The following is a 25181-nucleotide window of genomic DNA, read 5'->3' on the forward strand; positions in this document are numbered from 1 at the left end:
TCAGAGGACAACTTTGTGGGTTCAGTGAGGTGGCTCATCAGGTACAGGTGCTTCCCAAACAAACCTCAGTTTGGGCTTCAGGAATCCACCTGAAGTTTGGATGGAGAAAACTGACCTGAATTCCTGCTTTTATTCAAATTAATTGACTGTTCCTTATGCTAATGTTCTTTATGTGGTGTAGTTTCTGTTGGTAGGTATCAAAGCCAGGACCTTATATAGGCTAGGCAAACCTTCTACCATGAAGCCACATCCCCAGTCCTGTGATATGGATGTAGAATACCAACTTTGGGATGCTCACTTCCTTCTCTGGCATTGGGTTGGCTTGGCATTTGGCTGCAGAGCATCACTTGATCTCTCGAGGTGACCAGTCCCTGGGGCAAGTCTTTCTGTCCATCCCAAGGCAAGTGTAGGGTATCAAACAGAGCCAAAGAGTGCAAGGTTCCATGGAAACCGTCCCCTGCTTGTAGCGGAATTGCTGAAGACAACTACATTCTGGGGACATCTAACATAATGAAATGCTTTGGGCTCAAGTTAAACCCAGAATATGCTCCCTTTTCTCATTTTCTCCCACATATATATTTTAGACAAAATTTAATCCATGTGCCTTTGTTTCCTTTGCTTTAAAATCCTGAGAAATGTTTTGTAAGGGCTGTTTGATGTCCAGGAAGTCTTTTATCCTTTTTATTGGGTTATTTTTACATGTACGCAGAAATAACAATAAAGGGAAACAAAACAGACTATGATATCATGAAGTAGAGACAATATAAATGCTCAACTGAAGTTAGAGATTCTGTAGCTAATATATTTTGAAGCATTTCTCTTAGTATTTGCAGGCTGTCAGATGGGGTAGTGGAAGAAGAAGTCGCTCTGGTATCCTGGGACATCTGTTAACCCCCTACTTTGTAGCAACCCAATTGATAGGTCAGTCCTGCATTCTAAAGAAGGAAAGGGCTTTCAACATCTTAACCTTGAGTGTGTCTATGTTTTACAGATAGGGGAAGCTTTCAGAGATCTCAAAAAAAAAAAAAAAACAGGCTGGGGAGCCAGGTCTCCTTGACTTTTCAGTTCCTAATCTTTTCATAATTTCTGTCCATCTCTTTCTGCTGGGGGTGGGTGGGTGGTACCTGGGAGAGTTGTGTCTATATAGTACGAAAGTCATATGTTGGGGAGAGACTTACATAGTCATTATGCCCAAGGACAAGGAATGACAGCACTGTAGAGGGAAGGCAGAGCACACAGCAGTGGCATTGTGGTCCACAAAATTTTACATAAGTGGTTATTTATTTTATTGTTTATTTGAGGGTTGCATGTTTTACTTATTTTTTTAAATGGTGGTAGGTATTTGATAAGAGTTTTGTATGACCTTGACTTAAAAGATAAAATTAATTTCTTCTTGTTAATTCATTTTTAAAGATTTATTTCATACTTTTGGTTATGTGCATATGTGTCTGTCTGGATGTGGATATGCGCATGTGAATGGAACGTCTACAGATTTCCACAAATGACATTGGGTCTCCTGAATCTGGAGTTATAGGACGCTGCTCAATGTGGGTGCTGGGAAATGAACTCTGGTTCTCTGCAAGAGCAGCATGCACTGTTGACCACTGCCTAATCTCTGCAGTCCCTAAACTCATTTCTTAAAGATGTTTCAATACTTACACTATTTCTTAGACATTTTAAAGTGCTATGGAATGAAATGTACCACTCCAATTGGGCTACCATGGTATTATATATAAGAGAACATTCCAGACTATTTTTGAAGTGAAGAAGGATATATTCAATTCCACTGTGGGGTCAGTGGACTGTGGTATGGCATTAACTCACAGTTTTCTGGATTCAAGATATGAAATGCAGACTGTGAAGACTACTTGTCACATGATCTGGTTCTTCTGCTGGGCTGTGTTCGACAGCACTCTCTCAGAAAGTCCAGACCCACCCCGCGGGTTGCCGTCCCTGTACCTTCTTACCCTTTTCATTGAGTTCTTCTTCCATCAAGAAGTATTGGGAGACAGGAAGGGCAGCAGGTAGTTTCATAGTTGACATTTGGGAGGACATCATGGTCACATCGCTGAGGACATGATTAATTCACTTGAAGGTCAGGAAGCTAGTAGATTTGCCGAGAGATTCAACCACCTGGCTTCTGGCTTGGTAGACAGCTCCTCTCTGAGTAAAAGCTGCCCTTTCGTTTATACCCAGTTTGTGTGGTATCTTTGCAGATTGCACCGCGTATGTGCTTAGTGAGCTTTTCTCTGCACTGTGACAGGATGCCTGACACAAACTACTTACAGAAATAGAGATTTATTTACGTTCTCAGCTGAGGGACCATTAGTCCATCGCAGTAGAAAAGGCTTGGTGGCTAGAGAGACAAGACCAGCTTAATATCTGACAGTGGCACCTCACTGCACATATCTTGGTTGGTCGGGAAGCAAAGAACTAGAGATGGAAGCAGAAGTGAACATCACACTCACAGTCTTCTCCAGCAGCCTACTTCTGTTGGGGAGGGTTCCATGTCCCAAAGCCTCCACGGTGTCACAAAACAGTGCCATCATCTGGGAACCAGGTGTTCCAGTACATAATCCTGTGGGGGTCAGTTTATATCCAAGTGATAAAGGTTTTTAAAGATTTATTTTTTATGTGTATGCTTGCATGTCTGCATCTGTCTCTGTGTGTATGTGCACACATATGCACATGCATGTGGATGCCTGAGGGGGTCAGAAGAGGGTGCTGGAGATGGGGTTGCATGCATGCAGTTGGGAGATGCTTACTGTGGGTGTTGAGTATCTAGTTATTGTCCCCTGCGTGAGCAGCAAGTGCTTTTAATCATGGAGTGATCTCTCCATCCTCTCAACTGATAAAATTTAGATATCGTTGAGACTGGGCCACATTGGCTGATGTAGGCCACTCGGGGAAGGCCATGGGGGCTACAGATTGGCCCCAATTCCAGTGGGAGCTCTCTGCTTCCTGATATACCATGGTGTGAGAAGAGACCCAGCTATACATTCCTGCCGCCACACTCTACTGTGCTGTCTACATCATGATAGATTATAACTTCAGAAATCATAAGCCAACATAAACCTCTCCTCACTCATGGCCTGGAAATGAGAAAAGTGAACACTGCCTATTTCTCAGTGGGTTTCAGTTTTCTTTGTCTCCATAGTCTGTATGACATGAAATTAAGAAATATGATCCTTTAGTTTCCCTCATGTCTCTCCTGAAAAGCCCCTCCAATCTATCATTTATTCCAAGACAATGTAAAAACTTACATGTATGCAGATTATGTAAGGTAATTTGTACATTTTGATATCTTTTCTAAGAACTTGGCCATAGCCAGTAAGGGAGGGCAAGGCCTGAAGGATTTCTTTTTGTGCATGACATCACACCTGGCATATTTATGTAGGTTTTAGAGACTGAACGCTGTTCCTTATGCTCACAAGGCAAACCCTTACCGACTGAAGCATCCCTCCATCTCTCTGCACATTTCTTTCACAGTCAAAAGCAAGGGAGTCAGTGAGGGTGCTGTGGAGGGGAAACAGCAACTGTTTGGTGGAGGACAGGAGCAGGGCGTCTTTACTTGGTGTTTGTTAGCCAGGTTTCTACCCGTATGACAAAACACCTAAGAAAATCTTATTATGAAGAAAGACTTATTTTGGTTCATGCTTTCATGGTTCCCATGCCTAGCTGGCTCTGTTGCTTTGGATCTTACTGTGGGGCAATGATCTATATCCTGTCAATTGTATTTTAATAAAATGCTGATTGGCCAGTTGCCAGGCAGGAAGTATAGGTGGGGCAACCAGGCAGGAAGTATAGGCGAGGCAACGAGAACAGGGAAATTCTGGGAAGTTGAAATATTCAGTCTGCAGTCATCACCCAGATGGAGAGGACACAGATGAGAATGCCTCGCTGATGAGAAGTACCAAGCCACGTGGCTAACACAGACAAGAATTATGGGTTAAGATGTAAAAATTAATTAATAAGAAGCCTGAGCTAATAGACCAGCCAGTTTATGATTAATGTAGATCTCTGTGTATTTATTTCTTTGAGACTGAACAACTGCAGGACTTGGTAGGACAGAAACCTCTGTCAACAGGATCTGAGTTGAGACAGATTATCAGGGTATTGGGAGATTGTAGTGGGGAGTGTGTTCACCTTATGGTGGCCAGAAAGGAAGGAGGGAGAAATGGAAGGCTGGGCCTGGGGATAGAATTTAGCACCTGGTGGGACAGAAACCTCTGTCAACAGGATCTGAGTTGAGACAGATTATCAGGGTATTGGGAGATTGTAGTGGGGTGTGTTTTCACCTTATGGTGGCCAGAAAGGAAGGAGGGAAAAAAGGAAGTCTGGGCCTGGGGATAGAATTTAGCACCAAAAGCAGACCCCAAGGACCTATATCCTTCACATGGGGTCTTGCTCTTGCATTTCTACCCATTCCTAATAGTTCATTAGTGTACAAACCCACCAACATTCAATCTATTCATGCACTCAGCATTCATGATTCAAATACTTCCCCAAAGTCTATATCTGGCAACTAAGCCTTTGGCATCTGGTCTTTAAAGGACATTTTAGGTCTAAACAATAATAATTGGTCTAGAAAGAATGATCTGATTTTATATATGGCTGCCATCTTTCTAGGAAAAAGGCCTTTGTCAAAACCATTAGCTATAACATTGCTTGTTTGGGAGTAGAGATAGATGTCTTGAGGCATCCCTGTTTGATTCCAGTATATCACATCTTTAGTGACTTTATTACTAGGTCTGTGAATATCGAGCCATGTTTCCTAGACTCGGGAAAGGCCAGTTTTGTCTTTACCTTTGTTTTTATTTTATAAAATAAAAAAATCTGACTATTGTTTTAGCCTTATCTCATGAACAATGCTTATTATTTTATTTGAATGTGTGTATATGGAATGTGTACATATGTGTATGTGTGTTCACATGTGAATGGGCACATTTATATGCAGGGGAACATGAATAAATGTTCATATGTATGTGTCAGAGGTTAACATAGGATGCTATCTTGATAGTGGTCTCTCTCTCTCTTTCACTCTCTCTCCCTATGTGTGTGTGTCTATGTGTATCTGCTATGTGTGTGTGTGTCTATGTGTGTCTGTTTGTATTGTATATAGGGTATATTGGGTCTCTCACATGAACTTGGAGATTATCAATTCACAATTCAGCTAGCCTAGCTACCAATTTGCCCATGAGATCCCTGCCCCATGCTCACATGTGCCAGAATTATTGGCAGGCTGTCACACCCACCTTACATTTTGTGGTCCCTGGAGATCGGAGCTCTGATACCCATGCTTTCAGGGTAAGTGCTTTAACCACTGAGCAGTCTCCCCAGCCCCATAGTTACTAATGTGGATTCTCAGGAAAAGAGGATGGATTAACCCCCACTGTGTTACCTGTGTGGACATATGTCTTGGCTGCCTTCAGTCATACCCCACAGAGCTGTGAAGTTCATCTTCCTATTGATGATGCTCTGAAGCCTTCAGAAGAGAGCAGTTTACTTTTACATGGTCTTAGCAAATATACTTGACTCAAATGAGGCTAGGAATTGAAATGTGATGTTTATAAATCATTGGCCATATATGTATACACACACACACATATATATGTATATATATATATATATATATATATATATATATATATATATAATCTTTGGCTATGAGCTAAAAATACTTCCCGCTATTTGTCTCACATCAGAAATGTATTTAGGTCCTGTGTAGTTAAAATAATATTGAGACAAGTATGTTGGAAGGAAGGAGAGACTCCATGGAATAACTTCCCTTGACCTTGTTCACTTTCATTGAGGAGGTGAATTGACAGTCTCTTTCCCCGTCTGAAAAACTTGCAGATAGCATTTTGCAACAGATATAATAATCCTTGTCTGCAGGCTATGTGCACAGCTGGAAACCATAATTAAATAGAATTAAAGATGTCTACATTTCACAGAAAAACCCAGCAATCCTGCTGGCCTCTGACTCAAAGTATTACTAACAGACATATTCCTAATCACCCTACTTAAATGGTACATATGGTTATGGGGAACTTCTTTGACTCCCCCTAAAGTCTCTGTAACTGCCAAGCCTAAGCAGTAATACCATTTTAAAGTTAGAGCTGAAGAATATCATCCTGTTTAAAAGCATTTGGTTTTCCAAAGTTGTTTCGCTGCGTGACTCACTGCAGTTCTGAACATGTGTGGGGCGTCTTCAGCCCCAACCTGTGCGACCTTTTGAATAATCCATTCTACACTGAATCATGGCTGACTTATTGTCAACACTTGTTGACCATTGTTTTGTAAATATCCCAAGAAGTAAGAATCAAATGAAAGAAAGAAAGAAAGAAAGAAGGAATAAAGGAAGAAAGGAAGGAAAAAACAGAAAGAAAACCTTGCTTTTGAATGTTAATAATTCTGCGGGTAAATTTCATTTACACGCAGGCCCCTGTTAGTTTTATAAAACTTAATCCAAATAATTCAAGTGATGGTCTCAGGAATTAGAACTTCTCTGAGGGCTGTCATCTCATGATGCTGCCTGGGCTTATTTTGTAGGACAAGGGAACATGAAAGAGAAGCAGGTAATGTAACATGCACTTGTTTCTCCCCAGCAAGGCTGGTCCACATTGATCAGTACTCTATAGACAGCTGCACCTGCCAGAGATCCCCACTGCCTTTTCTCCAGGCAGACCTCAAACCCAATCCTGCAGCCCAGTCACTAAGACTTTTATAAGATCAGATGCCTGTGTCCTTATTTTGGTAGCCGCCAGCCCTGAGTCACATGAATGGAATCTGCTCTTGCGAACAGAAAGACACTTACCCTGATAAAGACTATACTGTTAAGGACTGTGGAATGGTTCAGTGTGATATGGAAAGGTGTAATGAATTAGGGATATTTAAAACTATGTGACAAAAATTACATGGTTTGTGTCTCTAGCAGATACACAATCCTGCAGGACTTAGACCTGCAGGCATAATTAACCTGAATGTATTGTACCAAGAGGGTCTGATGGTGAATTTGGAAAGATACTTTATAGTAGGGAAATGCAGATAAAAACAGTGTCAGTGTAACGCCTCTGTGTGTCTGCTGGCTTCTTTAAAATGAAAATGACCAGGCTAGTGGGGTAGCTCTGTGGACACATGCTTCCTGCCAAGCTTGTCAACTTGAGAAAGATTTCCAGAACCCACATGGTGGAAGAAGAGAATGGACAAACTGTCCTTTGACTTCCATACGTGTGCTGTGGCACTCTCAGGAATGCATCAGAACACGTGTGTATGCGTGTAAAGACAAATACATGCAGAAAATAATTATTCATCTAAAAAGGCAAAGTGAGTGGTGGCAAAGAGACCGCTGGTGTGTATAAAGTGCCACACCCTTTGGCAAAGCATTGCCAGCTCCTGTGACCCCGTTCTCTTAGATATTTGTTCAAGAGTACCCAGAGCACCCATCCATCCAAAGACTGGTTCAAAACCTGCTTGTGACAGATTTCGTAGTTATAGCCAAAAGGTGGAAACAATGCAAATGCCCAGTGTAATTATATCTGTGAGCATATATGGGGTATATCTATCTGATGGAATAGCACTTGACACCCACAGAAGAACGGCCATTCTTATAACAACGTGGCACAGAGGAGTCTTAATTAAGAAGTCACAAAGGGGATAAGAGACTATTAAGAATGGGCTCCGCGTGCCAGTATCAGGAATAGAAAGGGGAGGAAGATGTTACACCGGAAAGGGGGTAGGAGGCTACTAGGAACTAACTCTGTGCACCAATAACAGAAATAGAAAGGAGAGGAAGATGTTACGTGGCTGCTTAATGTTGATATTTGAGAATGAGATGATAGTAGTGAGGGAGCATGGCCCTGAGGTCTGTGTGTGGCTGAAGTCTTTATGTGAATTGTCACCATGTAGGCCAGGATTATGTGAGATGTGGCACTTCGTGAGATGTATATGAAGTCACAATCTGGTGGTTTAGTGTTGAGATTTGGACAACTCCCAAGATGCCCAAGAAAATTATCTTTCAGGTGTGTCATAGACCGACAGTTCACTTCTTAGTTGATACCTTAGTGTTTTCATTGCAGTGAACACCACGGTCAGAAGCATCTTTGGAAGAAACACTTGTAGTGCTGGGCGACAGTCCATCACTGAAGGATGCCAGGGCAGGACCTCAAGCAGGACTGGGAGGCAGGAACTGAAGCAGGGGATATGAAGGACTGTAGCTTTCTGTTGTTCCTCATGGCTTGCTCAACCTGACTTCTTAGAGCATCCAGGACCACCAGCCCAGGGATGGCACCAGTCACAGTTAGCTGGGTCTGCCCGCATCAATCATCATCAAGAAAATGGTGCACAGACTTGCCTGCAGGATATTCTGATTGGGGGCATTTTCTCAATTAAAATTCCCTCTACCAAGATATGTATAAGATCGTGTCAAGATGACAAAACCACATCAGCACAGTTAATAAGAATAAATTCCAACAGAGGACAGCAACATCAATGGAAAACAAAGACAGCATCAACAACAAAGGCTGTCCACAGCCATCCTCCTGGGTTAATGAGAACGAGCCCTTGAAGACGAGGAGGGGAAAGGAAAAAGAGGGTGAAGGGTGGGCCCCTTGTAAAGAGCAGGACACTGAGTTAAGAGTGGCAGACTCCTTGAACACTGCTTACTGAATTCTGTCATTCTGTGCTGGGACTTGGTCACCTGACCCAAACTTCTGCAGCAAAGCTCAGAAAATGTTGTATTACTGGTGGTCAAAAGCACCAACACTGAAGACTTCTTTTTTAAGTTTTTGTGGCACTCCTGACAGTGGGAGTGGGGTGTCTTTGCCTCTTTACCTTCTCTTGGGACCCTTCTCCTTCTACTTGGTCACCTCATCCAGCCTTGATGTGAGGTCTCGTGCCTGGTGTTAATACATTTTGTTATACCATGTTCGGTTGATATCCCTGGGAGGCCTGTTCTTTTCTGGAGGGAGGCAGAGGGAACATGGATCTTAGGGAGGTGGGAAAGCCCCTGGGGGACTGAAAGGAGAGGAGGGAGGGGGAGCAGTGGTCAGAATGGATTGTATGAGAGAGGAATGAAAAAAAACGGCACCTAAATTCTGGGAGCGTCAGTGAGCTAGGAGCCTCAGTTCCTAGCTGTTGAGGCTGTTGTGAGTAAAGATGAAAAGAGCCTGCTGCAGTAAGCTTTTAGTGTTGGCTCTACCCACAGTGAGGGAATAAACACTCGCCTCTCCTCTCCATTGTGCCCTTCCCACCTGTTTCTTCTGAATCTGTCTCATCTCCTTCCTCCTCCTCTTCATGATGCTTAGACATCTGCTGTCATCAGCAGTTAGGAAACACTTTAATCTCCCAATCAACCACTGGAAAACAAGTGCATACATAGTGGGTTCTCCAAGGAGTAATTGCAACTTTACCTTTCATCGTCTGATTCATTCCCTGAGTGATTTATTTGTGTGTGTTATTTCGCTAGTCTTTGTTTTATATTTTATGAAACAAAGGATTATGGTTCAGTAATAAAATGAAGAAATAACCCATGACTGTGCTCCTATCTGTGTCCCAATTGCCCCTTAGTTAAATAATTTAAGTTTATTGTGCTTAAGTTTTAACTAAATAGAAATAAATCATAATAGCTATGTCAAGTTATGCGATATGCCTAAGTAGAATTTATTCACTAAGTACAAATTTTATAGACATCTGAGTGGCTTATATAAGTTTGTGTATTGTTGCAAATTTGGCATTTAGACGTTAGAAAAATCCCTTAAAATCAAGTAGAAACTCATTAACGGAGCTATTTTACAAAATGCTTGCTTTTCCTATGAAGTAAAGCTTGATTTGTCTCATCTCCCTCCTCCTCATGATGTGCAGGGATCTACCCTGTTGCCTTTACAGTTCAAAAAGTTTTAAGCTCCAATCCAGCCACTACAAAGAAGGGCACACATTGCCGGTTTCCCTTTATTCTATTTACCATGGAACAGCCAACTAGTTCAAATCCCAAGTCACATTCATATCGCCAGTGACAAATCTAATTCTCTGGGCACTAAGCAGAGCTTTCTTTTTTTATTTTTTATATTTTATTATTATTTATTTATTTATTAAAGATTTCTGTCTCTTCCCCGTCACTGCCTCCCATATCCCTCCCCCTCCCCAATCAACTCCCCCTCTCTCATCAGCCCTAAGAGCAGACCTGGTTCCCTGCCCTGTGGGGAGACCAAGGACCTCCCACCTCGTTCCAGGTCTAGTAAGGTGAACATCCTAAGAGCCTAGGCACCCACAAAGCCAGTATGTGCAGTAGGATCAAAACCCAGTGCCATTGTTCTTGACTTCTCAGCAGTCCTCATTGTCCGCTATGTTCAGTGAGTCCAGTTTTATTCCATGCTTTTTCAGACCCAGTCCAACTGGCCTTGGTGAGTTCCCAATAGAACATCCCCATTGTCTCAGTGTGTGGGTGCACCCCTCGCGGTCCTGAGTTCCTTGCTCATGCTCTCTCTCCTTCTGGTCCTGATTTGGACCTCGGGGTTGTAGTCTGGTGCTCCAATGTGGGACTCTGTCTCTGTCTCCTTTCATTGCCTGATGAAGGTTAATATCCAGGAGGATGTCTATATGTTTTTCTTTGAGTTCACCTTCTTATTTAGCTTCTCTAGGATCACAAATTATAGGCTCAATGTCCTTTATTTATGGCTTGAAACCAAATATGAGTGAGTACATCCCATGTTCCTCTTTTTGGGTCTGGCTTACCTCACTCAGGATAGTGTTTTCTATTTCCGTCCATTTGTATGCAAAATTCAAGAAGTCATTGTTTTTTACTGCTGAGTAGTACACTAATATGTATATATTCCATACTTTCTTCATCCATTCTTGCATTGAAGGGCATCTAGGTTGTTTCCATGTTCTGGCTATTACAAACAATGCTGCTATGAACATCGTAGAGCATATACTTTTGTTATATGATAGGGCATCTCTTGGGTATATTCCCAAGAGTGGTATTGCTGGGTCCAGGGGTAGGTAGATCCTGAATTTCCTGAGAAACCGCCACACTGCTTTCCAAAGTGGTTGCACAAGCTTGCATTCCCACCAGCAATGGATGAGTGTACCCCTTTCTCCACAACCTCTCCAGCAAAGGCTATCATTGGTGTTTTTGATTTTAGCCATTCTGACAGGTGTGAGATGGTATCTTAAAGTTGTCTTGATTTGCATTTCCCTGATCACTAAGGAAGTTGAGCATGACCTTAAGTGTCTTTTGGCCATTTGAACTTCTTCTGTTGAGAATTCTCTGTTCAGTTCGGTGCCCCATTTTATAATTGGGTTGATTAGCCTTTTACGGTCTAGTTTCTTGAGTTCTTTATATATTTTGGAGATCAGACCGTTGTCAGTTGCGGGGTTGGTGAAGATCTTCTCCCAGTCAGTGGGTTGCCTTTTTGTCTCAGTGACAGTGTCCTTTGCTTTACAGAAGCTTCTCAGTCTCAGGAGGTCCCATTTATTCAATGAGGCCCTTAATATCTGTGCTGCTGGGGTTATACGTAGGAAGTGGTTTCCTGTGCCTATGTGCTGTAGAGTACTTCCCACTTTCTCTTCTATCAGGTTCATTGTGTTCGGACTGATATTGTGGTCTTTAATCCATTTGGACTTGAGTTTTGTGCATGGTGAGAGATATGGGTCTATTTTCATTCTTCTACAGATTGATATCCAGTTTTGCCAGCACAATTTGTTGAAGATGCTCTCTTTTTTCCATTGTATACTTCTAGCTCCTTTATCGAAAATCAGGTGTTCATAGATTTGTGGGTTAAAGTCCGGGTCTTCTTTTTGATTCCATTGGTCGACTTCTCTGTTTTTATGCCAATACCAAGATGTTTTCAATACTGTAGCTCTGTAATAGAGTTTGAAGTCAGGGATGGTAATTCCTCCAGATGATCCTTTATTGTATAAGATTGTTTTGGCTATTCTGGGTTTTTTGTTTTTCCATATAAAGTTGATTATTGTCTTCTCCAGATCTGTGAAGAATTTTGATGGGATTTTGATGCGGATTGCATTGAATCTATAGATTGCTTTTGGTAGAACTGCCATTTTTACTATGTTGATCCTCCCAATCCAAGAGCAAGGGAGATCCTTCCATTTCCTGGTGTCCTCTTCAATTTCTTTCTTCAAAGACTTAAAGTTCTTGTCAAATAGATCTTTCACATCCTTGGTCAGAGTTACCCCAAGATATTTTATGCTATTTGTGGCTATCGTGAAAGGTGATGCTTCTCTGATTTCCCTCTCTGCTTCCTTATCCTTAGTGTATAGGAAGGTAACTGATTTCTGGAGTTGATCTTGTATCCTGCCACATTACTAAAAGTGTTTATCAGCTGTAGGAGTTCTTTGGTAGAGTTTTTGGGGTCGCTTATGTATACTATCATATCATCTGCAAATAACGAAAGCTTAACTTCTTCCTTTCCAATACGAATCTCCTTGATCCCCTTATGTTGTTTTATTGCTATTGCTAGAACTTCAAGCACTATATTGAAGAGGTATGGAGAGAGTGGACATCCTTGTCGTGTTCCTGATTTTAGTGGGATGGCTTTGAGTTTTTCTCCATTTAATTTAATGTTAGCTGTCGGCTTGCTGTAAATAGCTTTTATTATATTTAGGTATGACCCTTGTATCCCTAATCTCTTCAAGACTTTTATCATAAAGGGGTATTGGATTTTGTCGAATGCTTTTTCAGCATCTAATGAAATGATCATATGTTTTTTTCTTTCAGTTTATTTATATGATGGATTACATTGATAGATTTGCGTATGTTGAACCAGCCCTGCATCTCTGGGATGAAGCCTACTTGATCATAATGGATAATTTTTCTAATGTGTTCTTGGATTCGATTTGCCAGTATTTTATTAAGAATTTTTGCATCGATGTTCATGAGTGAGATTGGCCTGAAATTCTCTTTCTTGGTTAAGTCTTTGTGAGGTTTTGGTATCAGGGTGACTGTAGCTTCATAAAAGGAATTTGGCAATGACTCTTCTGTTTCTATATTGTGAAATACCTTAAGGAGTATAGGTATTAGCTCTTCTTGGAAGTTCTGGTAGAATTCTGCATTGAAACCATCTGGTCCTGGGCTTTTTTTGGAAGGGAGGTTTTTGATAACAGCTTCTAATTCTTTGCGACTAACAGGTCTATTTAGATTGTTCACCTGGTCTTGGTTTAACTTTGGTATATGGTACTTATCTAAAAAAATTTCAATTTCTTTTGCATTTTCCAGTTTTGTGGCATACAGGCTTTTGTAGTAAGATTCTCTGAATTTCCTCTGTGTCTGTGGTTATGTCCCCCTTTTCATTTCTGATGTTACTTATTTGCATGTTCTTTCTCTGTCATTCAATTAGTTTGGATAGGGGTTTGTCGATCTTGTTGATTTTCTTCAAGAACCAACTTTTTGCTTCATTGATTCTTTGGATTGTTTTCTGTGTTTCTATTTTGTTGATTTCAGCCCTGAGTTTGATTATTTCCAGTCTTCTACTCCTCCTAGGTGCGTCTGCTTCTTTTTTTTCTAGAGCTTTCAGGTGTGCTATTAAGTCTCCAATGTAAAGCAGGGCTTTCTTTATGTTGCAGGCTTTGGGGACTTAAATCTCCACGATCAGGTCCACCTCCTTGAGTGTGCATGGCTGGAGATTCTGATGATTGGCCTCATCTGGCGCTCCATGGAACACCCAGGCAAGCTCCTGTTTGCTCCGAACTTGCTCCTGGACAGGTGAGTGCCCCGGCTGTGTTCTGGGGAAACAGATCTCTTACAACCTTTAGTTCCTTTCCAAAGCTGTGCGATTCCACACTCCACGGAACTTCAAAGAGTCATATAGTTATGTTTACTTTACGAATGTATCGAGCTCAAGGATGCACAGTGGTCATGTTCATGGAAAGCTAGACTAGCTGTGTGCTTGCCGTTGATTCACAAACTGGAAGTCACCAGCTCTACCTCTATCTTCTGGTTACATTAAGAAAAAAATTTTACACAGTATTTTGGTGCCTTGACTCCCAAACCACAATGGCCTTTCCATTTCTTTCTCTAATTTTTCCATCATTAAAATGAGGAAATTCGGCCCGAGAGTTCTGAAGGCCACTTGCAGTTCTAGGAATTAATTTTAGTTTTCAGCCTACCTTGTTAGGCATGTTAGAATGGTTTGACTTGGCCTGTGGTCTCTTTTGATCATTTCTTCAAGTAATAGATTCAGATATTATTTAAAGCAGCTAACACCACTGGAGTCCCTGCCTGGCACCAGCTGCTGTGCCAATTGATTTATTTTCCGGTTACCTTATGTAATCATCAAAGCACCCTGAAGAGGCAGGAACCTTCTCATTCCCATTTTACCAGGGAAGCAGTGGGGTCTCTACCCCCGAGAAGACTCCCAGCACGGAGTTAAAACAATCCTTAACTGAGAGAGAACTGTGCAAGCTGTCGATTTCGCTTTATCATAGATTAATTTAATTTTTAGGAAAGTTGATGATACTTCCCTAGAAGGTGATTCTGCTGCCCATAGAATGTTTTCCCCATGGAGAGAGGCCACTCGTCTTGATCTCTAGAACTACATCTATATTGTGTCCGGTTAGACCGTAGAGGGCATAGTTGTAACAGGAGAGCCACTGCCCACTTTTACCTTCTCTGCCCTCCCCTGTCTCTCCTTTTTCTTAATTTCTTTTCTTTTTTCTTGTCTTGTTCTCTCTCTCTCTCTCTCTCTCTCTCTCTCTCTGTCCTCAGTGTTTAGGCTCCCAGATGTTCATAGCTGAACTGATGTGCTTGATGAATGCCTTTCTCATCCTTACCTCTCTTCTTAGGCTCTCCATGCACATGTTGAGAATCGTCATAAGACACTGCATTTTGAAAATGAAAGACCTCTCGCTTTGCCTCATGCCCCAAACCTCAGTGCCCATGAGTGAGGATGCTTCCTGCGGTTTTCTCCCTCACTAATTTCTTTCCTTCCCATGTTTCCTGCTGTGGTTAATTCCCCTGTCATATCTCACAGAAGTATGTGTAACCGTAAGTTTTCATCTGTATTTATTTCTACTTAAAAAAATTCAACATTGGAGTTTTAAATCCTTCTAGATAGGATTTCTTAGCCTCTTCATAGTTGGCATCCAAGGCCACTCTCTCTTGGGGCTGGAACCTCTTTTATGTATTGTAGGATTTGGGTAGCACCCCTGGAAGCTACCTCCTAGACCCTGGTAGCAGCCCATCCCGTGTATGGCAAGATGCTGTGTGTTTGGATACTTTTAGAATGTTTCTTGTCTGACAGGGGTGGGGTAGAGGCCAAATTTTTTTTTTGAAAACTCTATCTTACCGAACAGTCCTATGTCATTGTCCTACACACCGTGGAAACTTGTTCCCAACACCCAATGCATCTTCTTTCTTATTAATTCTGATTCTTCATTTTTCTCTCCTCTCTTGGTGACATCACCACATAGGTAGATAATTGCTCCTGCCTTTTACCTTACCAAGTTGCCAGTCATCTGTCAAGTTTCTCTCTCGTTTCTGAACCCAGACTTTCCACCTTTCTTCAGACCATGGATGAAGTCCTCTTGCTGGTCTCACCCTCAGTGTGTGTGCTTCCCTGACTGCCTTTTGCTTCCCGTTTCTACCCCCTTTCCTTTAGCCCAGTGCCTCTAGAGATGATGCTCCGAAATACCACTGGAATCTTGATGCCTCTCAACTAAGGCTCCGTTGACTCTCAATTTAGGTTTCTTGGGTGTGTGAGAATCAGGAATGTCTTTAATAAGCTTCATGAACACAGATATTGTGAGCCTAGTCAGATGATATAAATGAAAAAGATGATGATGAATGGGATTGGAAAGAGAGTGCTGGTGATTCAGTGACCTTGTCCAACCTCAAGGTATCTGGCAGCTGACATTGGCCTGCAACTTGGGAACAAAATGTCAAATTCAGGTTTTAAAAAACTGACATTGGTACTTTGATTTGTCTACGTGATGGACTCTCACCATGTCCCATAAGCTGTTAGTGAACTCATGATCCTCCTGCTTCAGCCTTCCAAGAGTTGGGGATGATAAGTGTGCCCAGATTCACAGATTTCTGGCACTGCTCTGGAAAAAAAAAAACGTTTTCTTGTTAGAAATGGATGAGCATGGGGGCCATGGGAGAGGGTTGAAGGAAAGGGGAGAGGCAGGGAGGGGAGGCAGAGTAGAGCTCAGTAAAATAAATATATGCACCTGTTAAGACTCATCCCAGATACCAGTTTTCCATTGAACTTTCCTTAAAATTTACTTCCGCAGTCAGAAAGCAGGCTTTCTTTTGCCTGGGTTTTCAGTGATCACTTTCTACTTTCTCTAGAGTCTCATCCTGCCAGAAGACTGTGTGCCATTTTATCCACCAGCTCATAAACTTTCTGTGGTCCAGAACCAGATCTTGCCCGCACGAAGTCTTCTGTTATATCAACAAATCTTTGTCAATGGCCGTGGCCATCCCCATAGCACATGCCCACGGCTTTTACTTTCATCAAACTCACTCACTCGTCATTAATTCCTGCTCAGCAGCTACTGGTTTATTCCTTTGTAGACTCTGCAGAAATTCACATCCATCTGCTCTGGAAGAGTCTTAAATTTTTTTTTTAATTTATAATTCCATTTAGATTGTGATTATATTACCTCTTCAGCAACTTCTAAATTCCAAAGGGGATAAGCAATGGATCTTGTGTTTCCCAGAACCTACCCAGTATTTGAGATCTTAGTACAGTCACAAATACTTAGAAAGTGGAGTCTGAGAGTACATTCCTGTAATTGTAGGCCTGTGCAGGCTAGGCAGGAGAATGTACAGTTTGAGGCCAGCCTGTTCTATACAGTATGTTACTGTCTCTAGACAAACAAACCAAAACCTCTCCCTTAGCTGCACTTGTGAACATCATTAGAAAAAGGCAAGCTCATTTTCTATCCTAGACAGGTGTTAGTAATTATTAAAGTGCTTAAGTAAAGATGTATATTTAAATATGTAATAAAAGGTAAAAATGTAGCCGGGCGGTGGTGGCGCATGCCTTTAATCCCAGCACTCGGGAGGCAGAGGCAGGCGGATCTCTGTGAGTTCGAGACCAGCCTGGTCTACAGAGCTAGTTCCAGGACAGGCTCCAAAACCACAGAGAAACCCTGTCTCGAAAAACCAAAAAAAAAAAAAAGGTACAATATAATCTAGAACATAAAGAAATACATATACTCTAATCTATGGCTTACTGTTCGACTTCATCCAATTTCGGCATGATTTCATCGCCTTCAGAGAGTTTGCAGATGATGGCTTTTGGTGACTGATAGATGCGCCATAGGGAAGAATTTTGTGAGTAGCGACCCCTTAGAAACTGTATACCCTGGAAGATGCTCTGAGGGTCGGCCAACAATGTGATTATAAATTTCCATCCACAGGCTTCCAACCTCTATGAGAGAGATGACTCTCTGGTTAGGATCAGTTACCTTGTCTTTCCCATCATAGCAAACTATCCATAATAAGCATTTAGTAACAAAATACAGATCCCTCGAAGTTTCAAAGCACAGTAGTTGGTTGAGAGCTTTGATATAGGAATTGAGTATTAGCATCTTCATTGTGGTTGTGTGTTCGGCTCTGGGATGCTACCTCTGACAGGTGAACCACCTCCAGAGCACATCTTCAACTGAAATAAAGAAAGGAGACAGCCTCAAGTCCTATATATCCTTGTAACCTATGGGTTACCATGGCTGCCAACAAGAGATGAGTGTTAACTACTCTTGGTTGCATACATGTTTCAGGGTTTCCCTGCTAATCCAAGCATCTGTGTCTAACATGATCATCAGGAGAAGAAAATGTGCCTACCCTCTCCTCCAGTCACCGAAGTGTTTGTATTGGCAAGCAGGAGTTGTTGTTTTTGAGACTGAAACCCAGTGTGCTCTTATGCCACGTTCATGAGCAGAGAGCATGATTCCTATTTCAAGGAGAATCATCCTGATGACAGCCCATGAGATCTTGATTCTGCTGGGTTATAGTTTCCCTGGTAGTCAGTCACCAGCTTGTCAGCCGATTTTGTCCTTGCCAGGCTCTATCTGTCCACCATGTCTGGTCCTTTCCCAGATCCTGTATCCATGACGTCCACATAATTTGTGCTGACAAGTCTTCTTGTGAAAACCAGGAAAGGAAGGTTATTATTTCCCTAGGTCATGTGTGTGTGTGTGTTTTATAAGAGGAAAGTTAAAGATAATAGGAATGCCTGTAGAAGTAATCAGGAAGTGGAGAGAACTCATTTTCCATTCTAGCACCTAATCCATTGGTGTGTTTTGGCACTAGAAAACATGAACTATGCCTTCTGAGTCTACTAGGAATGAGTCTCTTCATTTAGTCCCATGCGTGTGCTCATGCTAGAAAAATACAGGCCGAACACAGTAGCAGACTTGTTCTTCCTTCATGCATTACACTTGGAGGGGTCTCTTAACTTTTGCAGGAGCCCAGCTTGCTGTCTCTGGAAGGCAGCTTCAACGTGTGAGGATACGATGCTAATTGCCTGTTCCAAAGACTTTCCATTTTCCAAGGGGTTGTTTTTCTGGAGCCGTCCCTGCTCACAAATTCTGAGAAATATTTGTGGATTTCTCCGGAAGCCAAAGCTCTCTCTCTTGATTCCCATTCACTCTCGGGTGGGAAAAAGTGATTCATACACCTGAAAAGCGGGGACTAATTCGACGAGCAGAATTCTACCAAGCCTCTGGCCAGAGAATTGTTGATCTAGCTCTTTCCATTGCTCCCACATCAGGAGGCTCTGCCGGCAGGAAACAGTATTGAACAACAAAGTTCTTTTACTGTGGTCATGGAGCAGAAATAAGTTCCCTTCCCTTAAGAGAAAAACAGGTTGCTCCATTAGATAGAACAGGCTGCCTTTTCTAAGAAAGAGCAGACTCTTTTCTGATAATAAATTCATTTCATATGAAAAAAAACCCTCATTTACTAGAAACAAAAGCTTTCTCATTTTAGATTTTAAAACATATTTCATATTTTCAAATGAAAAATGTGCAAAAAAATCCTTTTGCACTGCTTCCAGCAATGGTTTTATTGACTTCTTGCTCCCTTTCCATGTAAAACTTCATTAAATTCTTCATAGATTTTTTAATGGAAATAATTAAAAATATATTGTTCCAAAATAAGTTAATGAATTCAGAATGGGATCTTTCCACATGTGTTTCTGTTGCCTGCTCAGAATTGCGCCCTGAGAAGTGAGTGCTATTGGCCATGAGACTCTTCATGAGACACTGGGGAGCAGGAGAGCAGGTTTTGTGGGATGGGTGTAGACAATGGGGCACCTATCAGCAAATCCAGCCTTGAGTTGGGTGGGGGGAGATAGCTCCAGTAGCTTTGCTCTGGGCTCTCACTCACTCTCTGGAAGTATTGTCAAAGGCCCTGTACCCTCAGCTTTGCCTGACGCTGCCTCATTTGCCCCAAGTTGACCATCACAGAACATTCACACATATTAATGGCTGAGTAATCACCATCTGTTAACCTAGCGATAAGTTTAGAAAACTGATTCTCTCCTAAGTTTCTTCCTTCCATTTTATGGAACTGAATGGGAAAGGGAAGAGAAACAGGTAACACTTCCTGGACATCTTTAATGGGCATAGTCTGCCCTGGCTTATCTTTAACGCTGTATTTTATTGAGTGCCTAATAATACAGGTACAAACACATGTTTCTAGTGTATGTTCTCACCCTGGAGCTGTTGATTACTTGTACTTGTGTGATTTTAATCACTTAAAGGGCACATTAATTAATTATGACCCAAAGTCTTTTGTCTCATGTCCGGACAAACCATAGAGCTATGAAGTGTGAAACTAGCACCAAAAGAAGAAATGAGGGTTGCGGAGATGGCGTCATCAATAAAAGGCTTATCATGTGAACATGAGAACTTGAGTTCTATCCCCAGACCCACATAAAAACTGGGTGTGACGAGGCGTGCATCCACCCACTGAGACAGTGGAGCTGATCTACGGGGAGCTCACCAAGGCCAGCTGGACTGTGACCGAAAAAGCATGGGATAAAACCGGACTCTCTGAACATGGCGAACAATGAGGGCTGATGAGACACCAAGGACAATGGCAGGGGGTTTTGATCCTACTTAATGTGCTGGCTTTGTGGGAGCCTAGCCAGTTTGGATGTTCACCTTCCTAGATATGGACGGAGGGGGGAAGACCTAGGACTTACCACAGGGCAGGGAACCCGGACTGCTCTGTGGACTGGAGAGGGAGGGGGGGGAGAGGAGTGGGGGGAGGGGGAGAAGGGTGGGAGGAGGGGGAGAAGGGTGGGAGGAGGGGGAGAAGGGTGGGAGGAGGGGAAGGGAAATGGGAGGCTGGGAGGAGGTAGAAACTTGTTTTTTGTTTATGTTTTTTTTTCTTCTTTTCGCAATAAAAAAAAATTAAAAAAAAAACTGGGTGTGAGGAGATGGAGATAGGAGACACTCAGTGTTTAGCTAGCCTAACCAAGTCTGTGAGCTCTAGGTTCAGACAGAGACTCTGTCTTAAAAATATACATTAGGGAGCAATTGAGAGAGAGTCATCATTGACCTTTGACCACCTTCATGCATGCATCTGTGTACACACACACATACACACACATGCACACATGCATGGGCATACATGAGCATACACACACATCATAGTAGACACACATGTACACATCTTAGTAGATACACACACACATACACACACACACACACTGATCTAAGTTTAGAATCACTAAAAAGATAAATCTCTGGGCATGCCTGTAAGAGGTTATCTCAGGTTCATTGAGGTAAGAAGACTCACCCTAAATGTGACTGGGACTATTCCCTATGGTGGGGTCCTGGAGGAGATAAAAAGAGGAAGCCCTCTGAACACTCGCACCCACATTTTGTGGTTGCCTTACATCAGTGCTGTTACCTCTTATGGAAATGTCATCAAATTATCTATTGGACTAAAGACAGCTGAACTATATACATTTAGGAGATCCTAGAATGATGTAATGATGTAGGGCTACATATTAATAAACATTTGAAACATATATATATATTATCTAGATAATCAAGTAGAAATTTTCTGAACTATTGTTTTATATATATATTTTTTTCTGAACTATTGTTATATATATAAAACAATAGTTCAGAAAATTTCTACTTGATTATTTAGACCATCAATCATGGAGGTGCAAGCAAAGACTCCACTGGAAACAGTTAAAATAAAAACAAAAAGATTTAGAACAAGATTTCCTCTTAAAAACAAAAGCAATCAAGCAATACTGTGTTACAGATATGTTAAGCCGCGGGTGTTTGAGTCCTTAAGGGAATTAAGCCCTTAAGCAGTAAGGATCCACTCAATATATATAATTGTTCCCGGGAGAGGCAGAATCCCAACCAAAGATTTAATCCTGTGTAGGAAGTTAATTTGGCTTTCCTTGAGTTTCTGTGCACTGCTTTGTTTTTCGTTGCCATGTATTTTGAGCAATTAAACATCTGCTAAGTTGAAATAACATTTACCCAGGCTAATTTAAACATATGCTAATATTGTTCAAATCAGAACTACTGACACAAGGATGATCAAGTAACTTCGCCATCATATGATTTATTACAGCGATTTTTCCCTGTTGACATAGTAAGGAACATTTTTACCCCCTTGTATATTACTAGGGATTGGCCCTGGACCCTCAGCATGCTAGGCACACTCTCTGCCAGCAAGGCATCCCCTGGTCGGGTCGTTTCTTTTCATGAGTGCTATCCAAGCACACCTGTAAGGGAAGGTGGCTAATTTAAAGTCTGTGCTAATTAAAACTCAATTTAACTCTGCTCAATAGGTATTTATTGAGCATAAAAGCATAGTGTGATGGTTAGTATTGACTTTGAACTTAACAGCACCTATAATCTCTAAAGAGACCATTCTCTAGGCATGCCTGTGAGGGATGGATTATCTGGATTATGTTCATTGAGATGTACATAAATGTGTATTAAATGTGAATGGTGCCATTGCCCAGGATGGGTTGATGGACTAGGTTAAAGGAGAGCCAGCACAATATGAGCATTCCACCTTGCTTCTTCCTAACTTAGGAGGCAACATGACCCATTGCCTCGGACTTCTGCTATCAGATGCCCAAAACTCTGATCCCAAATAAACTCTAAGTTGCTTTTGGAGATTTGTAGAATCAAACAGATAGGCAACTAATAGACACAGCTGCAGGAGTTTGCAGGATACTGGAAGGTACGGAGAAGGAGACAGATGGGTGCAGGCATTTACTATCCAGTGTAAGCAGGAACTGCTCATTCATTTTCTGGCCAGCCAAACCCAAATAATCACACAGAAACTATATAAATTAAAACACTCTTTGGCCAATAGCTTAGGCACATTCCTAGCTTGCTCTTACATCTTACATTAGCCCATTTCTATTCATCTGTAAATCACCACTAGGCTGCAGCCTACCGGTAAGGTTCTGGCATCTACATCTGTCTCTTTGGCAGCTACATGGCATCTCTTTGACTCCGCCTACTCTCTATATATCTCTGTTCAGATTTCCCACCTGACTTTGCTCTGCTAAGCCATTGGCTGAAACAGCTTTATTTGTCAACCAATAAAAGCAACACATATACAGAAGGACATCCCACATTAATCTTGTGTGCAAACGAATGGTTCAAAATAATTGGATTTCCAAATCTCAGAGTGTTCATGCTAAGCTGATCTTCTTTTTATCACGTGGCCATGGAGTCTGAGTGACAAGCAGCCCTTTCTTCAACGGTTCAATGTACTGATTCCTCCCTGATATTTTCACGTATTGCATATGACTATGCTCATTATACATGCATCCTGCCTAGAAGTATACTCTAATATACATGCACACACACACACACATGAACACATATGTGCATATATATATATACACACACACATACAACTCTTATGGCAAGATCACTCAATGTTCACTCTTTTGAGGTTGATGGGAAGAAAGCAGAGGGTGTTGCTGAGTTTACTGAGGTAGGAAAGTGTAGTTTCCATAGTTTTGAAATATCACATAGAACAGAGTATTAATGTTATTCCACTGCTTTTCTGATAGCCGCTTTTAGTTTTGTGCGTAGATAGGAATACGGCTGGGGGTAAATAGTCTATTCCCGTTTGTTGGGGAAGGCTGAAATTCTTTATTCTTAATGTCATGGTCTTCTTAGGTGTCAGTCTTGACCTTGCTGTTCCTGACTTCTTTCTGTGGACACCCAGGACACAATGGAAAAGGGTCAGGTGCTTGCAATGCTGCTTCTAGAGAGTTGTAATAAGTCAGTCAGTATTCTGCTTTGCTGTTTTCATTCTCTCAGAAAGAAAGATATTAAAATCAATCTCTCAGTGTCTTCTTGGATTTTGCTCCACAAGAATGAACCAGTTTGGCACATACCTTTAATTCCAGCACTTGGGAGGCAGAGGCAGGAGGATCTTTTAGTTCCAGGACACTCAGGGCTTTACAAAGACACTCTGTCTTAAAAAAACAAAAACAAAAAATCAAAAACAACAACAAAAAAACCCTTCAAACCAAACCAAACAAGAAGAATGAACGAGTTTCTCAACCCACATGCATTTTCACCACTGTCATAGTATCTAGGATCTGTCCATTGGTGAGATAATGCAGGAATTGAGGTAAGGGAAGATCGCTAACTGCATTGTCAGTGTGCCCACGCTTTCTAGATACTAAGTCAGAATAGCTAAGATCAAAACCACAAACAACATCTCATTGTAACTGGAATTTCTTTAGACCACCAGCTCCTGAATAATGACATAGGGACTTCTTAGTAATTATGAATACTAATACTTGGGTTGGCTTTGGGACACTCTTCTTTATACTGGATCACCTTGTCCAGCCTTAATACAAAGAGGGGGTGCTTAGTCTTACTGCAACTTAATACACCATGCTTTGTTGATACCCACGCAAGGCCTGCCCCTTTGTGAACAGAAACAGAGAAGTGGATTGAAGGGCAGAGGGGAGGAAGAGAATGGGAGGAGAGGAGGGAGGGGAACTGCATCAGGAGGTAAAATAAATAAATTAAATAAATAAAAAATTAAAAAGAAGCCAGTGTCACATAGCTTTATTTGTTGAGGTTCCCAACATCTTAAACAAGCCTGTGCCATCCCTCTAATATTGCCCTTTGAGATTCTTTCAGAATTCAACAGGTGACTCTTTGTTTCTTTTGCCATGTGACCTTTCAACTTTCAAATTAACTTATTCAACTCTCACCAGAATGTGAGATTACAGGAAATAGAAATTGTTTAGGGAGTGTTGATCTTTACGGTTTGAGTCTTGCTATCAAAAGCAAATTGTTTCTTTTTATTGTTCAATCTATTTTTGTGTATGCCTTTTAGAAGTGTTTTAAAGCATCCTTGAATATGTTTTGCACATAAGGATTATTGCTAGGGGTTTCATGAATGCATAAAGTTATGTGTGTAAATATAATATTTCTGACCTATTATATTTTACGTGTATAATGTATGAGTATCAGAAATGGTAACTCAATTCTCTGTCTTAGCTGTGTATTTTCTATATTGACCAATAATTGACTTTTGTGTGTTCTCACTACGGACACAACTGGGCTAAATTTTCCTGAATGCAAAGAAAGTTTTCGTTAATTCCTCCAGGTTACATAGCCTACAGTCATACAATAGCAAGCAGATTCTTCTGCTTCTTTCTTCCTATCCTTAAGCATCTAAATGTTTGTAAAATGAGACTGAAGAGCTCAGAAATTAAGAGCACCTGTTGCTCTTCCAGAGGACCTGGGTTCAATTCCCAGAACCCACATGATAGTTCACAACCATTCGCAACTTCAGTTCTTGGGATCCAAAGGTTTTTTTTCTGACTTCTATGGGTACCAGGAAGGAACATAGTGCAAAGACATACGTTGGGCAAAATGGTCACATGTATAAAATAAAAGAAGTAAATCTAAAAATAATTAAAGTATTCATATCTTTGTTGGATGTCATTTTGAGTAGCTTATAAAAATACAGCAAGAAGGGCCTGGATGGTAGCTCATTCTGTAAAGTGTTTGCAGCCCAAGAAAAAAAATTATTAGGATGAGGTTATTGTTATGCTGTACCCAAATTAACAGGAAAGTTTCATGTGAAGTTTTCTTTGTGTATTCTTTATCAAATCTTTGCTACCAATGTTACACATGCATTGCAGAAATACTTTGTAATTTTTTCTTTTTGGTGGGATGCTGGACAG

At 41.4% G+C, this 25181-nt stretch overlaps 1 protein-coding gene across 3 annotated transcripts in view; it reads left to right on the top strand.

Moving 5' to 3' along the window:
* Esr1 (estrogen receptor 1) overlaps positions 1 to 25181 on the top strand; it is a 256296-nt gene that overhangs the window by 178190 nt on the left and 52925 nt on the right. For all 3 annotated transcript variants that reach the window (XM_041680332.1, XM_041680333.1, XM_041680334.1), the window contains exon 5: positions 13579 to 13717. In XM_041680332.1, the coding sequence (XP_041536266.1) occupies positions 13579 to 13717 (139 nt within the window). The remainder of the gene's footprint in view (positions 1 to 13578; positions 13718 to 25181) is intronic.

Source organism: Microtus oregoni, unplaced genomic scaffold (genome assembly GCF_018167655.1).
Source record: "Microtus oregoni isolate MIOR12 unplaced genomic scaffold, Mior012 000033F_ref0000390, whole genome shotgun sequence".
Taxonomy (NCBI): Eukaryota; Metazoa; Chordata; class Mammalia; order Rodentia; family Cricetidae; genus Microtus; species Microtus oregoni.